This window comes from Phalacrocorax carbo, chromosome 6 (genome assembly GCF_963921805.1).
Source record: "Phalacrocorax carbo chromosome 6, bPhaCar2.1, whole genome shotgun sequence".
NCBI classification, from domain to species: Eukaryota; Metazoa; Chordata; class Aves; order Suliformes; family Phalacrocoracidae; genus Phalacrocorax; species Phalacrocorax carbo.
Genome location: NC_087518.1, coordinates 61836992 through 61857789, shown reverse-complemented (window position 1 = coordinate 61857789; position 20798 = coordinate 61836992). Strand labels below are relative to the sequence as shown.

Below are 20798 nucleotides of genomic sequence, written 5' to 3'. Positions count from 1 at the left end.
GATGCCCAAATTGGACTCAGAATAAGCCAGCTGGAGGCTACCCAATTATCAGTACTGAGCTATCGAGAGCTGTCTTCCTCTGTCTGATTACATTTTTCAGTCATGGGGTTCTTCACTTGTTGAGCATTTTGGTAACCAAAAGTATTGCTACTACTGTGTGATGTATACGACAGCTATAATTACATATCTCTTCACAGAAGGAGAGAGAAAACCGAGGTTACTGATGAGTTTATAGGCTGTATAAGAGACGAACAAGACAAAGCATGGTAATTTCACTCTGTAAGAAAGTTTTAAAAAAAACCCCAAATTAATTAAAGGATTCCAGGATGTGAGTACCAGTGCAGGACCACAGGTTAACATGGAGCTTGGTAATATAAGGGGATTGTTTCATACCGGGACAGAGTGACAAAAAAGATAGGTAATCAACATAGAAAGAGAGAACAGACTTATGCCTAAAATGCTTTTCTGCGTTGTGACTATGATTTAATGGCCTCTGATCAAAGTAGAACCCATTCTCCCAGAGAAATGAGCAGATCCTTGAAAACAGAAAGGTTACTTCCCGTCCACAACTCGTGAAATTTAAGTATAACAAATAAAAATTATGCAAAGATAAATGTTAAAAGTTGGCTGAGTAAAAACAGCTACTAGAAATTATGGCCACTGTTAGTGTCTGCTGTCTGATATAGGAAAGATCTATGGGTTATTTGGATTTTTTTCTCTCTGTTCTTGCTTCCTACTGATGAGATGACCTAAAATTGTTTAGCTTATGAGAGCTGACAAGATCAGAGACCATGGTAGTACGCCTGCAGGGTAGCAAATTTTTCCTGTTGAATTCACTGAAGTCTTGGGAAGTAAAATAACAGAAATAGGACTGAAACTCAGGCATCCACCCAGACTTAAAAACACCCACCAGCAGCTGGAAGGATAACGTCATCTGTGGTTCCTGCACAAATACATTTTTTTGAACACTCATGCAAAATTTAGATCTTACTGAGGTAATTTGTAAAAATATGTGGAGCCACCATTCAGCGTTCTCTTCTGCCACAGTTATCTGGAGGGAAAAAGCACCTGTGTATGGAATTAGTACCAGTTACGCTAACGGGGTCAGTCAGGAAAAGTACGCCGTGAATAAAAGCAAAAAAAAAAAAAAAAAGGGCCTTCATAGGTGAAAGCACCTTAAAATTCCAGTGTTCCAGGAGCTGGCGAATTTGATCTTGCTTAAACATGGGAAAAAAAACCCTGGCTATTCAGAGCCTCAGGCTACACCACCTATTCCTTACCCGGTCCGTGATGTACCACCCCACTCCCAGTATATCAGTTGGCAAAGTGAAATTATCAATAGCTTGAAAGTGTTACAAACTGTCGTGTAGGTGTCAAGGTGAAAAGCTGGGGAAATATTACTATACAGCAAACAGACCTTTAACAGTGCTCTAATGGTGCAAAACCTGTAAATTATTTAAAAGACAGGAAACAAAGATGCTGTAAAAGAGTGAAAATGTAGACATTTAGAGAGAGGCCATCTCTCTTTGCTTCTCAGTTTCCAGTGAGTCCACAAATTTCAAGGTTAACTGTGTTGCTCTTAGTGAGGTAGTTTTCCCGTTAGGCTTGTAAGCAGAAGGCTAGCTCGTACGTAGACCGTAATGGAACAGAATACTCCGTTGCCTTTGTTCCCGTGAGTTACAGAGAACTTTGGTTATAGATCACTGCTTGGGAATTAACCCAGCCTGCAAAAAGGATTTAAAATCACATCGTGGCTTTTGACTGAATGATAAACAAATATGAATAGACCAACATTTAACATTTTGGTTCTGGAATTCCATTTATTTGAGTAGAAGTTCTAATCTGCACTGTTAACTGTTCCCTTGTATCCTTTTAGGAAGGTTTTACGTACCAGAACTCCTTGTTTCCTCTCCGGTGTCCCCTTCAGCACCTCCTAAAAGTATATGCCATCTGGCTTCTTAGGAAGCGCAATAAATAAGACAGGAAAAACTTAGCCCACCGTAGGTACCTCTTTGGTCTTAGAGCGCTGCAGGCCTTTACATGCCCAGGCATTCTCTCCATTTTGTCTAGGTTATGGAGCCTGGCTCTGCGGCAGGTTGACATATTGAAAAGAAAGGTTGGCTTTTTGTAGACCAGCCATAAGCCCTACGCTGCTTCAAAAGAAAGAACTGACAGGGAAGGTAGAAACTAAATTTTCACTTATGGATGCTTCGGTAGTGTCAGATAGAAAAAAAAAAAAAAAAAAGACTTATTTAGACAAAGGAATACAGTAATGACAATGATATGACTCATTTAAAAGCATGGCTTAATGATATTAGAGCAAAAATTACTCCTCTCTGCTACTGTTATCTGTAAAAATGTATTCTAGATTACACAATTCCAGTGTTTTTTTCCACATACAGCACCTATATTTTCCCCTTTAATTTGCAGTATTAGACTTTTAACTCTTTCTGTGCTTATCTAAAGACACGTGTACAGCCAAGCCTCCTCTGTATGACCCATCAAATCAGTCATTTTACTTCAAGAGGTTTTTACCCGGCTGACTTGAAAAGCGGACGCACGCTGATCAACACAGCGACGTACAGCGCAAAACGCGACCGGAAATTTGGGTTGTGGGGTGGGTCAGTTCTGCGTTTTAACGTGGTCGAGATTCTTTCATCAAAGTGGTGTGTTAGTATATTTTGGAAACGCAGAGGGAAACCGGTTCTTGAAAGCAGGCTGAACAACACTCCTGTTATGATGAACAAATACAGAAGGGGTGTTTATGAAAAGAAAACAAAAGTTCAAATTAGTATTGAATATGAGCTATTGAGTGTGAACTTCAGGTTAGTTCTTTCAGCCTTTTCTTTACTTGCCCACCTACTGAATGTGTACCCTTCTACCAGCTGGAATCTCACTGAATAACAGGTATTTCCTCTGTTGGCCTGGCTCCTGAAACCCACCGTCGGTTACCAGGGCTCTATCAGAATTCGCTTATGATTTTTTTATTTCTTTCCAGGGTTCACCAGGGGAACGTGGAGCAGCAGGCACTGCTGGCCCAATTGGGCTACCAGGTCGGCCTGGACCTCAGGGTCCTCCAGGCCCCGCAGGGGAGAAGGGTGCACCCGTAAGTAATCGCAGAGTCCCACAAAACTATCACCGCACAGGCTTCTCATTCCAGAACGTTACTTTTTCCCACTCTAGTATTTGCCCATTAACCATGTCCTCAGACTACCTGGCCTACTCCTTTTGTATTTACAATTAAGTAAACAGTAAAACGTTTATTGTCATACCCTCTAACTCCCAGGAAGGGTTAAACCCATTATCATCACAGCAGGGAGTGAATATAATAAAAAAGTTTGCCAAATCAATCTTTCATTAAAACTTTGTACCCAGCCGCCGCTGGGTGTACAGGTGTATTTGCCGTCGGCTTCCATTATCAGTTAGTATAATTTTCTGATACATTCTCTTCCCTTTATGGTTTCCTTTCTGTTGGTTTTTTTTTCCTTTGTATTGGTAATGTGACTCCCTGTTCTGAAATCTTCGTAAGCCTCCTGTGATAATGTGGATCACGTCATTTTCTTCAAAACCAGGGTGAAAAAGGTCCTCAAGGCCCAGCTGGACGTGACGGAGTACAGGGTCCTGTAGGACTTCCCGGTCCTGCCGGTCCCAGTGGCTCTCCCGGAGAAGATGGTGACAAGGTGAATCATTGGTATTAGTACATCTGTGAGAAGGGCTGTCAGTACAGCTCTCTGGCCGTAGCTTTCCTCACAATAAATATAGTGGCGAAGCAACACTTAGCCCTGCCTCCCCCAAACTCCACCCACCCACTGCAAAAAAACGTAAACCCCCTTCTCTAATCACCTGTCTGAGGGACAGATGCCATGGGACGCTGGGGTTTGTGCTCAACAACTAGCGGACTAACATTTATCCCGGCAAAGACACAGGGACGAAAATGTGCCAAAGTAAATCAAGGCAGATGTCGTCAAAATTGATTTTCGCCTATTTCAGGAACTTGGTTTGCCGAATGAGTAAGGTAAAATGTTCTCAGTAACGTCTAGTGATTTGGAACCACTGTCGGTAGGTTGAGGGTGTCAAAATACTACGTTCGCAGCAGAGACGTTCTGTTGCCGACTGGCACAACTCCGGACATGGCACCGTCCAGGACCATCTTGCATGTTCGCTTGATCCGGCACTGTTCTGTTAGCTAGCGTAGGGTAAAGGTAAGAGGCTTCGAGGTTTGTTTTTATGATGCATGAGTGTTATTTATCCCACAGAGTATTTGCTGTCATTTAATTTAATTGCCTTTTATTATTGTATAAAGAAAACATTTTTTTTCTGACATGGTTTCCTGGTGATTTGAATAATTTTGAAGGTTTGAAATATTGTACACTGCAGTGAGAAGCAGCTGTTCAGCCACGTACAGTTAGATGAGTCTGTAAATCAGGGTGCTTTCATTATAAGTTCATACCGAAGGTGACATGAGGAACACTATTTCCTTTATTTAGAGCTCAGCTGCACTATACTTCAAAGCCAGGTCTTGTTGTCCTTTGCAGTATAGCAATCAATATCTGAATTAATACGACATACTATTGATCGATGCAGAATTGCCCCCTTTAGGCCTTCACACTTGAAGCAGCAGCATAAAACACGGAATAGTCATATCAAAGGGAGCATTTAAAGATACTGTGATACTGACTTCAGCTAAGTGTGAAGGAGACCATTTTAAGCAAGAAGTTTAACTTTTAACTTTCGATTACAGGGTGAAATTGGTGAACCGGGCCAGAAAGGTAGTAAAGGTGACAAGGGAGAAAACGTGAGTAGCAAAACCCTTTGTCCGTTACATTCTTCATAAATAAAAAGCATTCGTGCATGAAGTATGCAGGTAGCCTTGCGACATCAGTGAGCAGAAACAGCGACACACTTCAGAAATGCTTAGTCAAAAGAACGTTGAGCTTTAACGCAACACGAGTGGGTTTTACTTACAGAACCATGCGTATGTTTAGTCTTGAGCTTACAGAATCATTAAAAAATAGGTAACCTACATGCCTAAGCACCCTTTCTATATCATTTTAATTCATCCAATCTACATTTGAACTGGGAGAGACCAAGAATATACGTACTTTCTCTTACTGTCTTTACCTTCTCTGCCCGGCTTGTGTGGACATACCCAGCTTTAGCTTCTTGGCCATAATGATGAAGAACATAAAGACTCACTAGAGACAACTACTGATAGAGTTATAAAATGTTTGAAGAATAGCTAATTCTTGGAGAGAACGCTTTCCTGTTCTGAAATGTTGCAATCAGTTAAGACCGCAGGTGGAGTGGCTTATACAAGTTTTCAAATATTTTCACTAGGTCTGTCAGTGAACTTTGCTCTAATCAGGCTCCTACTGCCTTCGTATTAAACGTTTTTGTCTTCTAAGTTATTTCTGAAGTTCAAGCACTTCCTCTTTTTGAGGCCAGAAATCTAAAAATAAGCTTTTTTCCACTGTAAAATTTGAAGCTAGAAAGAATAAAACTAGCATTTTTTTCTTCTGTTTGATTTTGGTTTCTTTCCCAAAAATTCAGGACAGGTTTGTTTCCACTTCTGTTCAATTTCAAGAAAAACTGGCATTTTATCTGAATAATTTTCACTAAGAGAAAAATGGAGAAGGAATTGCAGAAAGATTATTTTTTTTTATTGTCAGATTTCATCAATATTCACAGTTAGCAAAGTTCAGAACTCAGCATAGGGGTATTCATAACTAAGGGTATTTACTATCTTGAAAACACTGTGTGCTGGGTATGATGAACTACTTAGCATCATAAGAGTAGATTGCTTCTAAAAATTGCAACCAATTTATGGCTCATACGTAATCAGATGATGTTTTATAGGAGGATACATACAAATTCAAGCAAATCACAGTTCTATGATAATTTCATAGAAAAAAATGTGGAGATAAAATGTGCAAAAAGAAAATGACAGCTGTTTGGTTTTTGTTTTTAAGGACAAGCTTGTCCTTTTCAGTTATTCTGTGGGAAGGGTTTCTGCAGTTTCCAGTGCAGAAAACACATTCTTTTCACAATCCTATTTCAAGAGATCAAATCACAAGTGCTATAATAAACTAGTTGTAATGCCCTCTTAACACAAGGAACGTATTATTATACATATGGATGAGAGACCACTTCTATTATAGACCCCAGTTTGCCAAGAAACATAAGTGTAGCCAAGCTGGGAACAAATTCTGCTTCAGACTAAAATTACTCTGGCGTAATCTGAGCTGAAGGCTTTGGGTACTTGGTAAAGTTAATTTATGAAATTAAAACATTTTTAAAAGTCACTTTTGAAACTATGGACTTGTTCCCAGTTAACATCAGTCTTAAGCTACTTGCTGTTGGAGTTGCAAAGCAGCTGTGGGACACAGGGAGGTATCCGCAGCCCCCCTTTGCCCACCTGAAGAGGTTCATCACAGTACAGGCCCTGGGCGCACAGGGGGAAATGGCATATAAAGGGAAGGGCAGAGGACGCGTATGAAGCAGGTCACGGTCCGGTTCCACTCCGGGCGCTGCGTGTGATCGCACGCGTGTCCTTCTGTTTTCCCCTTTGACGTGCCTCATCATTAGAGATGCTTCTGCATCCGAGGAATTCAGAAGAAAACACACGCTGCACATTCCTATTTCAGACTATTTTAGCATAGCTCGTTATGCTGAGCGTTAGACTGTGAGCACAGTTCCCACAGGGAGCGCTACTGTATTCGGGCACGTGCCAGCAGACCTGCTTTACGACTAAAGAGGCTGCAGCATTATCATTCGATAACGTATCCCGTACTGTCAGTCTCAAGGTTTAAGGCACTGGGAAATGCAACGTGTTTTCCTTGAAACAGAGGGCTCATGTTCAGCCCTGCTCAGGTGAAGGGAACGTTACCCTGCTGGAATCCTGTTTGTGCTCAGCTGCGGTCATTCAGCCCCGACAAGCGCAGAATGTGTTTGTTTGTTTCAAACCCGTTTTCCTTCCAACACACTGACAGATGTACATTGGGGCAGGGAGGCGAGGCCTCGTTGGTCGCCTCCAAAAGATTCTGAACGGGCAGTAAGTGCCTAGTTCCGACATCACAGGACGTAAAGAATAGATATTCACACCACTGAGACACCCACAAAAGCCTTGGTGGGGCACGTAGAGCCTGATCACGGCAAGGCCCCTGAGCAGAGAGGAACTGATCCCTCTTTCCTGTTTAAGAAGGGCTGGAAACATCATCAATTCCCAGTTGAAACTAACCAGGATTTATGTCTGGGGGGTTTAACTACACTGTGCCTAACAAAAAATACTGGGTCGCCACGTCCTAGCTAGGGACAGCACAATTTTGTTGCTGATGTACCTCCTCTCCTGAGCTTCAACCCTCCACTGCTACCACAGGTGCCTTCATTAACCACAGCTTCTCCCCGATGATTCCGATCAGCCTCTCTCCCCCCCATTTGCCCTCCAGAGCAATGGGACAAAGGGTCCGGCCAACGTGTCCAAATAACTTCTCAGTCATCAATTGCAAAGTACTTTCCATCAAAATGAGCATTGAAATGAGATTGAAGACGCGTAGATCTCATTCTGGGCCCTATAAAATGAAGGAGCAGGTAGCAGCATCCCGCAGAGTGTAGGAGCAATCCGTTCCAATATGATTTTATTTTAAATTAATGCATACTGGTTCCCTTTCGCATGGAAACCCTCCCAGTCAACAGGAGCATTCCTAGGAGTCCTTTCCTGTAGGTTTGTCACCATAGAGGCTAAAAAGCTTTGCTTCACCTATTGCCACCAGGTATGTGATGAAAATAAAATTATAACAGAGGAGAACTACATGGCTTGACACTTCAGGCTCCCTAGAAAATGATACTCTAACATATACCTAGAATCCAAAGAAAGAACTAGACTACAAGAATTAAGTAGTCCCTTTTCCTAATCTCCCCATAAAGGGCAGAATAAGCTAATTTTATCCCTAGCAAGCTCTTTAAACCCAAGCATTATTCTGCACTAAATTAGAATTCCCAGCCTGGAAACTGCGGACGACTTATTTGGCATCTAAATAGCAGACTAGCTGTCAGCCGTTGCCAGGTGTAAGGATTTATGCTTTCTTAGCTCTTTATCGGTCTCATCTTCTAGCTGGTGCAAAAACCAGACTCAACCTAGCACGCTTGTAATCCCATCATAAAATGGTGTCCTGCAGCCCATGCTGTGTTAGACAGCAGCATCACATCTGCATAACTGACTTCCAGATTATGCACCATGTGACTTAGAAAGTTACTGCTCTGTAAAGAAACTGAAAAAATGAAGACGTGCCTCTCAGAGACGTACTTTTTGCCATTCCGTTGAAAAGAGCCTTAATATCAAAGCGAATGTGCCGCCCAGTGCTCAGCAAGCACTTCGACGGCTTCGTGTCTTCTGGAGGTCAAACTGAGCTTTGTGCTGTTGCAGAACTCATCTGCAATTTCATGGCATCATAGAATGGCCTGAGCTGGAAAGGACCCGCAAGGATCGTTGAGACCAAAAGAAACTAATCTAAATAAGAATTCCATTTAAAGCTAGATTGCTAGGTGACGCTTTAAAGGTTGTCTTTTTCTGCACAAACCTCATTGAAAGGGCTGATATTTTTAATTGTGAAAAAAATTTTGCATTTTGATTCATATTTGCATGGGAATCTGTTTGAAATATTCTGAAACATTACAAATGTGCTGTCAATAAATGCCAGGTGTCGTGGTTCAGCCCCAGCCGGCAACTCAACACCCCGCAGCCGCTCACTCGCTCCCCCCGCCCCTGTGGGACGGGGAGGGAATCAGAAGAGCAAAAGCACAAAAAAAACCTTGTGGGTTAAGAGCAGTTTAATAGTTACAATGAAATAATAATTATTATAATAGTTGTTAGAATAACAATAATGATAATGAAAAGGGAAAATGGGAAAAAAACAGAACCACAAGCGACACAGCCGCTCACCACCCGCCGACCGACGCTGCCCGTCCCCGAGCCGCGCTTGCTGCCTGCCTCCCCCGGCCACCCCTCCCAGTAACACACTGGGCATGACATTACATGATAGGGAATGTCCCTTTGGTCAGTTTGAATCCGCTCTCTTGGCTGTGCCCCCTCCCCTCCCGGCTCCTTGTGCCCCCGGCAGAGCCTGGGAAGCTGGGAAAGCCCTTGACTAGTACAAGCGCTGCCCAGCCACAACTAAAACATCGGTGTGTTACCAACATTATTTTCATACTAACTCCAAAGCACAGCACTGCGCCAGCTACAGTGAAGGACATTCACTCTATCCCAGCTAAAACCATGACACTAGTATTACATCTATGCTTAACAGGCCCTGATTGTGCAAATAGGGTTGTCTCTATGTTTGCTTATAATCTCAGTCCAGATGCCGCAATCGCTAACTTTGCCTCTCGGCTGCTTGTTTGTTGCAGGGTCCTCCAGGTCCACCAGGTCTCCAGGGTCCTGTTGGTGCCCCCGGAATAGCTGTAAGTAGCTGCTCCAGCGCAGACCCCCGGCTTGCCATCACTCACCCGCTACCCAGCGGTTCCTCGACCGGCGTGCGCCTTCGCTCTTTCACTATGAACAGGTCTAGCGTTGTCCGCCTACATGCCGCTCCTTTTTGTAAACAAGCCTGCACAGGTGGTGTTTTATTTCAGCTTTACAGCAGGGCAGTAATTTGAAGGAATTATTAAAAATTAAATAGTGTAACTAGCAACTGGGGCCTGTCCTTCCAGGGACCGCGTTTGATGGTTTGTATGACAGTAAAATCAGTAAAAAAAAAAGTCTCTTTTTTAAAAATCCACCTGACACCAGGCGGCTTTTTATTTAGAAGGCATTGAATTCTGCTACCGTGAAGACTGGTAGAACTATATGCTGCTTATATTGACTAATACGTAGGCATTCAGCAGCTAGAATGTGTATGCAGCTGAGAAAGAGAAGAGGCCTTTGGGTACGTGGTATTATTTGACCTACGTTAAACCGGGGCATATGCTGGTGTTCCATTTGTGTAACGATGTCATTGGATTGGGGGGGGGACGTGCATTTGCAGGAGTGATTCTGAGCCCTCTTGTAGTTGTTTTCCAGTGATTTCAGTGGAGCTTTTCCTGTTATCACCAGACCTGTGATATTTTTGCTTTTCGCTGCTTCCAAACAGGGAGGTGATGGGGAGCCGGGCCCACGAGGTCAGCAAGGGATGTTTGGGCAAAAAGGTGATGAAGGTCCTCGAGGCTTCCCTGGCCCTCCAGGGCCTATTGGCTTACAGGTAAAGTCCTTTATTTTTTCACCCTCCACCTGTAAGAACCCTGATTTCTGTGTCAGAAACTATTGTCTTGTATTAAATAAGTGACAGCACCAGTTAATGAGACCTGAAAGATCCCATATTTATAGAGTTTGTGCATAAACAGCAGATTTAGCGCTGAAGGCGATGGGTGAGATGCTCTGAATCTGGACTCCTGGCTACCGCAGGCTTTAGAATTTCGTTCAGTAACTCACTCATTTATAGAGTCCAACAGTTTCTGTTTTCACAAGAGCACTTCTCTTTACTGGAGAAACACGTTTTAAATAAAAGATTCAACCTGGAGCGCTGCTTAAACAGCCGAGTCATTTACTGTATTTTCGCACTAGGGTCAGGCAACGCCGTGTGTTTCCCAGTGGTGCCACCCCGGACACGACGTGTGCGCTGAAAGATTAGCGGGACTCCATGACGCTTACGCGCTGCTGCCATCGCTGGCAGCTGCCCATAGTTTCATGTTTCTTCCTCTTAAAATTGTTATTTTATGAGTGAAAAAGCACAATGGAAGGATACAGTAAAATGCAGCGTCTCACCGCTGCATCCAGAGAATTACAGTTGAAGAATCCGGCTTTTTCAAAAATCTAATTTGCTTAAATATAGCAAAACAAAGAACAAGACTTTCAGGCCTTTGACTCACTTCCATGTAATTAACCGTAGAGGACAGAGCACTTTGAAACTATTTCTAATCTGTGCCTTAAGCTGTAACATGAATCATAGCCACTCTCTGCTCAAAAATGGCAAATGATAGCACTAGTGTCTGACTAGATTAAACACGATGTCTCCTTCCTGTCCACCACGTATGAACTGGCTCCGCTCTTTCGTTAAGCCAGACCTTAACCTGCACCTATCATTTTTGTTAAATTCTATTACATAATGCGGCTCACAAACCTTAGAATGAAGTGATAAAATATTGCAAACCTCCACGGAAGATGAACCAACACATGTGGCTTGTGTAGGTTCATACTGCCTTTGAAAGTGAAAACATCTCTACTTTCGGAAATACTAACGCAGAAAAAAAATATTCCTAATTTTTATTACAAATTGTTATATTTTTTACTATTTTAAAGAGAGTGAAATAAAATTATCCTTGTTATTTTTCTCAGGTCTAGGGCTGTTTCAACTGATGTTTTTCAGTAAAGTCCACCTTCACATTTTAAATTTAATGAGCACAATTTTCTCTATCTTATATTTAATATTCCACGGCAACTACATCACACTCCCATTAAACTCTACTGATAGCACTTACATTGGACGTTAAACAGAAAGTATTTTTTGTTCATAAAAGTGAGCATTGGTAATTTTGAATAGTTATTACCTAATTGTGAATTTCCTTGCTATTTAATGTTGATAGTGTTTTTAAAAATAAGGAAGTTTCTAACAAAAGGAGGCGAAAGTAAAGAAAATCTGAAAAACGCTAGGGGCCTACCCAGGTTATCTTATAGTCGATTGATGGCAATTTTACTTAAATGTTGAAGTGTTAAATGACAAACACCTCAGTTACTTCTTGCCACAAGGAACTGAAAGGAGGCCCAAAATACCGCGGCCAATAGAGCACGAAATACTGATTCACTGCGGTCACTTGGAGTGTTTCAGAGTTGAAATAGGAGTTCACCGACCGGCTTTGGCAAGTCTTTTCAAAGCCAGCCCTAACAAGTGAATGTTCAAAGGCCGCTGAAGGGCCACAGAGCCCTCCCCGCAAGCAGGTGACCCAGCTGGCTGGGATTATCGTGCCCATCAAGCGCAATGGCTAAGGCAGCCAGCTTTTGAGGCTAAATGGCTTTTTATGTTCATGGGGTAGAATTTAGTGGCGTGTTGGCAGCTGGAAGATCTAGGCTAGATCTTCCTAGACTTGCGGTGCGATTCACCGCTCTAAAGACTGGCCGGCTAGTCCGCGTCCAGGCTTCTGCTCTTAATCACGCTTCAGGACCATTAGCCACAAAACTGTTCCTTGAAAGGCCTCACGGTGAAGGAGAACGTTAGAGTCGATGCAAATTTCATTTGTTGGACAAAGGTTACAAAAAGGAAACATGGAGAAAGTTAGCAAGGAATAAAACTACCTGCTGTTGTAACCCGGGCATCACTGCGCAGCGCGCGTCGTAGTCAGTGCACGGTACGCGCTCCAGTAGCGGTGCTGGGCTGCCACTGCAATACAATAGGGTCTGGTGGTTTTTTTTAACTAAGCAAGGATTACACAGCAAAACCACTGTGTCACCACGTGGCCTAAAGCTGGCTTTCTCCATGCTGATTATCGACTAGTGCCCGGGCTGTCACACAGCCACCACGCGCGGACAGGTGAGCGCTGACAGGGACATGCAGCATTTTTAGAAAAGGCACGTCTCTGCGTTTTTACAAGTCTCGCTACTGTTCAGCGCGTGTCAGCGTAGGAGGGCAGCTGAGGCATGGCTAGCACGGTGGCTAAGTTTATACTGCATACTTTTTAATCTACAGCTTTGTAGCAATGCTGACAAATTGTGCTTGCCCGTGTGGTTCGCTGTAGTTTGACGCATGGAAAGTAGCAGAATCCAGGAGGTGAAACTTAGAAGCAGAGCTTAATGTAATGTAAATCAAGATAATGCTATTGCCCCGAGCCAGGGGAGCTGCTTTTTACAGAAGCCAAGCTTTGCTCCTACGTGTAGGCCTGCCCAGCTCAGTGGTGGCAGCGCGTCGCTCCGGGGTAATGTTACACTGGCTATCAGCATTAGCATCACCTACGGGTTCCTTCTCTTGGGGTGTGTTGCTAGTCCGACTTGGACACGCTGCTTCCCGGGCTACGGCTGCGCGGCGCGGCGCCTCGCGGCAGGATTTAGCACCTCCGCTGGCCACCTTATTAACGGCGTTGCGCAGCTTCCAGGCCTCGGGGGCGGCGCCGCCGCTGCGCGCCACTTCACCGTGCGGCACTGCTCGTGTTTGCTTCACGGCAGCGGCGGCACAGCGGCGCGCAGGTCAGCCGCCTGCCCGCCTGCGGTGTGGAGAATGGCGGCAGCGCTTTCAAAGACAACCACCACTTGTGGTGTTTTTTGGGTTTTTTTGTTTTCAAAAATTTTCTACCTCATCTGCTTTAACCATCCTAGGATTACCTACAGTTGCTGTAATATTAAAAAAAAAAACCACCACCCTGCTTTTTTTGGTGTTTTACTGCACATAGGTCTTCTTGTTCCGCCACCCCCCGTTTCAAGTTTCACAAGTAGAGCCGATTTATATGCTTTCATATTGATTTATAACGCAGCATTCCAGGCACCCTACTAATAGTTTTTTTTACTCATCCATGTGTTTTAGGGTCTGCCCGGCCCACCAGGTGAAAAGGGTGAAAATGGTGATGTGGGCCCAATGGTAAGCCTTCTTCCCCACTGGTCACTCGGGGGGGGCCAAAAGTATCGCCCGTGTATTACTGTCTTTTCTCTGTAGCCCATACTTGGATAAGCTACTCCGGAATTTGGTGCCCAAGGGTGAAACATTTTGTGAACCATGAACGCTCCCTGGGCTTTCCTTTGCTTTCCCACATCTGTTGCCTCATCTACGTAATTTCAGACGATGCCCTGGCGAGCAGGGAGCAGAGCAGCTGCTGCGTGTGTCTCCGAGAGGGCAGTGGCAAGCAGGGTCAGGAAGGACAAAGGAGCGGCCGCTGCACCAGAGGGTGCGGAGCTGCTTATCGGACATTCAGGGCATTGTGCCTTAGCTTCAGGTAGCTGCAGGCCAGACGATGCTAAACATGACTTGGCTGTATTTACTCTGGTTCTCTGGGTAGGCTTGAGGCTACATTTTCCAACTGTTCATGCTGCTGACAGACTGCCTTCTGGGCAAGCTCCCTACGGCACACGCTTGCCTCCAACGCCCCGTGTCACGCCTGGCTGTTGTATTATGGGCCGTGTGCCGGCCCCGTGGCGCAGTCCTGTCACACGGCTGCCACCAGACAGACACGCTACGCCGGGGCCGCTGCACAGCGGAAGGGGTACGCAGGCAACCCGCGGGGAAAAGCCGGTGCAGGGAGCCAGTCCTCGGGAGCCCTCAGCATCAGCTCAGCCCCAGCTCAGGTGCTGTGTAACATAGCCTGGACCCCCGGCGCCTCGCGAGCTGCGCCGTGGGCAGCGACCTGGCCCTGCTGGGGCTGTAGCACTGCGAAGATTCAGAGTGTCCGCTACAGATTGAGTATATTATTTTTCATTGGCCAAAAAAAAGCCCCACTGGACTTTTTGTGACTGTAACTGCATCCAATTGTCTCTTTGCTACAGGGTCCACCTGGCCCGCCAGGTCCACGAGGTCCCCAAGGTCCTAATGGAGCTGATGTAAGGATTTTTTTTCTCTCGGTAATTAGCGCCATAGTTGGGATAACTATATTTGAAATAACTAACATCTTTCATCGCTGCAGGGTCCTCAAGGCCCCCCAGGCTCGATCGGCTCTGTTGGAGGTGTTGGTGAAAAGGTGAGTGTCGACAATCGCCTAGGAAGAGAAAACATTGGAATAGGAATGGATCAAGATACATTTTGATTCTTTTTTGGAGCCATATGGATATGTTACGGTTCCAAAATACCCTTCATTGACCTAGTGAGCGTTAATAGTGACCTAGCTGTGCTCCTCATGGCTGGCTCACCATGGCTGGTCTCGTTATTTCACATTTTACCTCACAAAAATGTTTAACAATCAGAGGAAAGAGCTTTGGAGCAGAAGTTTTTCAGGTGGAGGATTAAAGGTTTTGGTGGTTTCCATAACTACATAGCTGGATGCCTCCCGTAACATGGTTGGCTTCAAGTGTTTTTCATGTTATACTGGTGGAGTTTAGACTATCATATCGGTCTCTATATGGAACGTTCAGCGTATAAGCTATTATCTAAGGCATCAGCAGTAAACATCGAGGTGAAGCGGACCTGAAGCGCCAGTATGTAGCTGTTCCTCATACAGATACAGCTCCAGTAAGTCAAAGGTTTGAGGATGATTTGTGCTGCTTGAAAACCTGACTCAAACTGATGCTATATGACATTCAGTCATCAAAATTATTTTTGTTGCTATTTTCAGTTCTCCATTCAGAAAATTTCCTGCCAGTATATGGGGTGGGTTGTTTTTTTAAATTTCATCTTACCCAAAGAACATGTCAGATATTTTCCTTTTTCTTAAAGGAAAAATATTGTACGCAATAGGTGTCATGGCTTTTTTGTGTGATTGATTTGAATCACCAGTGTAAGCTATTATAAAATGAAGAGCAAACACAAAATTCAAGACAGTCTCTTGAAATTCCTACTTATGTTTAACAAGTTAGATGCCCTCAGCCATATCGTGTGTGTAAGCCTAAATGCATTTTGCTGTAATGTACAGATTCAATATTATTTTTTTCTTTAAATTTGGATTTGGAAAGATTTTGAAGGGAGCACAAGGTGAAGGAAACAGAACAGAAATACATTGCAGGCCACTGTATAAATAACTTACTGAGAAACCATGGTGATGGCTCGAGTATTTAAATATTTGCCACAAAATGTTGTATATATTCAGTGAAGCGCTGATAGTCAATGAATCCTAGAAAAAGCATAGAATCCCAGAACGGTTTGGGTTGGGAGGGACCTTCAGAGCCCATCCAGCCCAACCCCCTGCAGGGAGCAGGGACATCTTCAACCCGAGCAGGTCGCTCAGAGCCCCGTCCAGCCTCACCTGGAGTGTGTCCAGGGATGGGGCATCGACCACCTCTCGGGGCAGCCTGGGCCAGGGTTTCACCACCCTCATAGTAAAATATTTTCTTCCTTATACCCAGTCTAAATCTCCCCTCCTTCAGTTTAAAGCCACCACCCCTTGCCCTGTCACAGCAGCCCTTGCTAAAGAGGTCGCCCCCACCCTTCCTACAGCCCCCGTTAAGCACTGGGAGGCCGCAGTAAGGTCTCCCCGCAGCCGTCTCTCCTCCAGGCTGAACAACCCGACCGTCCCTAGGACCGTCAGTACCGGCACTGCTTCAGAAAGCTCACAGTGTTGGTAACTTCAGAATCTGAAGCACGTTTTTCCCTTTTCCTTCCTGTCCCATCAGGTGATTAAGTTCACAGGTACCTTCTCCCCCACCTTCCTCATTACTGAGCTTCAGCACTTCGGAAGCGTTGCCTTCTGCTCCCTTTCACTTATCCACTTACCGCCCCTGGCAGTGCACCAGTATTGTACCTTCAGGTATAAATCCATCAGAGCTATGAATTTACAAATAACGACTCAAGTACCGGGTCAATCAGTGTCACATACATTTATCATGATCCTCTTGATCACTGTCCAGAAGCGTGTCGCTCTGCTCACAGAGTCTTTAGTTTTCCTTTCTTTTCACAAGATAAGGAAGTTGCCACTGTTTTCCCAGGATCCTTTGTATGACTAATAATAACAAAAAATTTAAAAGCTGCAATTCATCCTACAGTATCTCACACACTTCTTGTTCCTCTGTGATAGCAAAAGGATCTTGCTTATGATGCTTTTCAATATTGTTGACATCTACCGTAAAATTCTGGTTATGGGTCTGGTTTTTTTTCCACTAGAATGTCTTTTCTTTAAATAACCTTTCACTTATATTAGGGCCATGTCAAAAGGAATCAACTTCTTGTCAGTATGACCGAACCAGTCTTTTAATAGAATCTTCAGATGTTCCATGATTTTTTCTACGTGCCCATCAAACAAATCACTTACCAGCGCTCTGGGATGTGGTGAAGAGAGTACGAGAATAATGTAGTACAATAAATGGCTGGATGGAGAGATACCCTATTTTGTCTCCCTCCTTTGTCTTTTGAGATCAAAGGGTACTGAGCCCAAGTGGATGAAAAGGTTAACTTTAGACTGTAGTTTTGTCATGCCTTAAGCTGGCCGTGCTTCACGGCATTCCCTGTTCCTTAGGCTGTGCCTCTGAGCATCAACACACCTCTTGGTAGCAGTGGCATTCCTGCGTCTTCGATCTTTTTTTATCCATAATTGCATAAGACATACAAAACATGATGCCCTCATGCCTGACGGCATTACTAACACGGATATTCCCTCTAATCTCCCAATTTTGCGACACTGTTCCCCCAGCCCATCTTAAAAGAGCCTTTGGCCTAATGAAGAGCTGCAGGATTTGGTTTTTTCTCTTGGGGAAGAGACCCAAAACCGGGCCTGACTGTAGGAGCTGGTAGAGAAGGCAGAAGAAGTGATTGGAAAAACAAAGTCAGTGGAATACAGAAGGCAAATGGGCACTGTGGGACGAGAAGTTCCTCCTGTGACCACCAGCGTACTGAGAAAACGTTTGTTATGAGACCACGACACCCAGGGTAGCAGCCATTCTACTCACGCCTTGTGTAATACTGTGGCCCACTGAAGTCAACAGGAATTTTGCCATTGGTTTCAATCACCTCTTCAGTTTGTACTGTTTCATGACCAGATTATACGCCACTCATTTTGTTAAAACGTTGACTTATACTGAACTCCTTATGCCTTTGTTTCTCCCTACGACTCTCCTGTGTGACTGAGAATCCCTATCTGTGATAATCAGCCCACCAAAGTTAATTCGAGAACACAAAATTCAGACTGTTAATCACTGGCTGTCATTTTTATTTCCTCTTGCTTATTTCCCATGCTCTCTGCGCTCACACAGAGAACCTTCCAAGCATATTATTTCGGAAGTTTTTATTTCTCTAACTACTTTCCTCCTCCTTTGCTTCCCACATATTTCCCCCCCCCCCCCAGTGTTTTCCTTATTACCTCCGCGCTCTTTGGCCTCTGCATCCCTTTCAGGAAAGACGCATCGAACCACAGGTAACGCAAAGCAGTGCGACCTGTGACGCGTGGCAGCACGTTTGGCTGCCGTCCCCGTCTCGGCTGGGCAGCGAGAGAGATTTGCTCACTTTCACATTTGAATGGTTAGAGTAGGAGATATTTTGTCATCAGAACTGGGGTTTCAAAGCCCCTTTGGTTATAATTCGCCAGAAAAATAATTTCTGTCACGTTTCCATGCATTTTTAACGAGCCTGTTGTTGCCTCTGCTGTACACACACAGCCCTAGATGTTCAAAGCCATCTGCAGCACAACTGTGCATGTAGCCTTGCAATATTAATGCCTGTAGCCTCCACGGAGCGGTCTGGAAGTCTTGAGACTTACACTCAACCAGAAGCACTTAAATCCAGCTTCTACCCAGAGATTACTCTCTTTGTTGTGCTTATAATTAAGAAAAAGCAGAAAAACAGAAGGTACCAACGCATGCTTCTCTCTAAGTCGGTACCAAAGCCCTAACGTGCCCAGTAAGTCGCTCCTGACTTCTCAAAACTGGGCCTTAGCTGTTTTACACTATCTAAGAATTTACAACACAGAGAGGGAACAGAACGAGTACCATTAACCTCACGCCTCTCTTCCACGAAGCCCAATAAAATAAATTTGCCTTTCTAATTTAGGCTAATCGGTGGTAACTGCACCGCGTACGGTGCCGTTGAGCAACGCAAAATGAGTGTCTGCAGAACCTAAGCGTTCTTTCTGTACCCTCTCAGGATTTAAATCTGGTTTACTCTATGAGAAAGGCCGATGTTACAAAACCACTACGCTCAGCTGGGTTTATACTCCTTCCTATTATATTGTTTATCAATATTATAAATCAAAATTATCAATACTTCCAACTTATTGAGAATTACATTTTTATCAATAAAATCAATAGTAGTATGAAAAATACAGTTATCAATGGTTTACAGGCCTACTCAGCCACTGGTCTGCACTGCAGCTGGAAGTGAGAGGAGAAAATCAATCGAGCATTCTGGCCCTAAGTTTAAAACCCCGTCCGACAGGTGTGCAGGCACCTGTAGGTGCGCGTGTCGTTCCCCCGCGCCGCTGCGTGCAGGCAGGTGCCAAGGCACTTGAGCAAGGTGCGCCTATGACAGTTCGTGCTACCTGAATAGCTAACGAATTACTTTTAATACCTTTACATGACTCACTGTGATCTCTTCTCAGCCTTCTCCATCCCTCTGTGCTCACAAACATAAGCCCGCCCAAAAAATATAGCACAGCTTTAGAATTTCTCTTCAATTTCTCTCTCGCAGAGCCATTATATGGATGAGAGTCACAGATGCGTACCTGTGTGAAAAGGGATTGTCTTCTAGAGTCACCGTATTCTATTTTGTGAGGATGGCAAAAGCGTCACTGAATCCTTTTCACAACCCCGTTAGCTGCAAAGATGCCCCTCGTTCTTACAAAATCAATGCCCACGTCCCAGAACTGACCCGAGAGGTGGCAGCCTTCCATCCGCTGCCTCTTTGCATGGACAGTTCTCTAGAACCGGTCATAATAAGGAAAACAAAGGACTCCTGAACTACTGTCCTCGGCCTGACACAAATCATTCTGCTTGCGTAATCCAAGGTTTTCAGAATTAAACATGTCCATGAAATGACATGACTCTCTGTGGTTCAGAATTTCTGTCTTTGCTTGTTGAAATTCTGCCCGAGGAAGGCTTTGTCTAAGAAAGACCACACTAACTTTTAGAAGATCCGACCTGACCACAAAAGAGAATAAAAATTCCAGAGGTGGAATAAATCTGTCACCAGATCATAAAATGTATTTCCCAAAAGACCGTGAGGTACTTCCCACGGACAAGGTGCGTCGGGTCCTGAATTAATACCCCCCTTACCAAAAATGCAAAGACAGACAAGGGCAAACCATAAGCTACAGATTGCACAGGTTTAGTAGCTGAAAAGATACACGCTGTAAATATGTACCTGCTACAATCTTCTCTATCAAAACAGTTTAACACCCTTCAGAGCTGTCTAAAACAAGTACCACCTTTCATAGTACCTAATATTTGGAATATAAAAATCGGGTGTCAGAAAAAACTACTGCCTACAGGGAAGGCTCACGTTTTTAACAGAGCCATGATGTGGAAGTACTAACGTGAGATTAACCGGTCTCAGCTTTCACAGATGCCCTTTAAGGGGACCATCTTGCCGTTTCCCAGCCCTTGCAATTCGGCTGCTCCCACGCTGCTGCTTGCGGGGGCGTTCCTGCGCGCAGAGCTCCCGCAGGCTGCCCGCACCTGCCGCTTCGACCGCGCGCGCCTTCGCAGGGACCCTGCGAGCCCAGGAGCGCAGCGGGGCCCCGCCGCCCCCGAGTACAGGCCAGTCTGGCACAGAAAGCCCGGCTCTTCTCTTCTTCCATGATATCCTAAAATGAAGATGTGTTTGTCAATGGGAAGGGTAAAGGGTGGATTACAAATCAACTGTGAATCATCGTAAATTACAATTTCATTTGGCAGAAAGGCAGAAGAAAAGAACTTGCTCTCTGAGAAGGGGATTATACCGGCACAGGGGCTTGTCAGGCAAGACCTGGCACAATGGCTGGTCTTCCGCCCCCCGTTTAGTCCTGCAACGGGGCGCCTGTCGAAGGGGCCTATATTGGGGACTCTCTTAGATACAACATACGCACTAACGTGAGTGCCATCGGCTTCTTTACTAAGTCCAGACCTCATTCTCTGTTGCTGCATAAATCTAACTTGATTGACAGTCAGCACGGGCAAAAAAAGCATCACTAATGATGCTGCAGATTCAGCAGACCCTGTGCAGAGGGTAAGGAAATGAAGT

The 20798-nt window shown here is 44.6% G+C and overlaps 1 protein-coding gene across 4 annotated transcripts in view; it reads left to right on the top strand.

Annotated features, from left to right (window-relative positions):
- The window catches only part of COL11A1 (collagen type XI alpha 1 chain), a 164754-nt gene that overhangs the window by 116003 nt on the left and 27953 nt on the right, over positions 1–20798 (top strand). For all 4 annotated transcript variants that reach the window (XM_064455620.1, XM_064455617.1, XM_064455618.1 and 1 more), the window contains 8 exons: positions 2999–3106; positions 3573–3680; positions 4742–4795; positions 9403–9456; positions 10125–10232; positions 13539–13592; positions 14492–14545; positions 14629–14682. In XM_064455620.1, coding sequence (XP_064311690.1) covers positions 2999–3106; positions 3573–3680; positions 4742–4795; positions 9403–9456; positions 10125–10232; positions 13539–13592; positions 14492–14545; positions 14629–14682 — 594 coding nt within the window. The remainder of the gene's footprint in view (positions 1–2998; positions 3107–3572; positions 3681–4741; positions 4796–9402; positions 9457–10124; positions 10233–13538; positions 13593–14491; positions 14546–14628; positions 14683–20798) is intronic.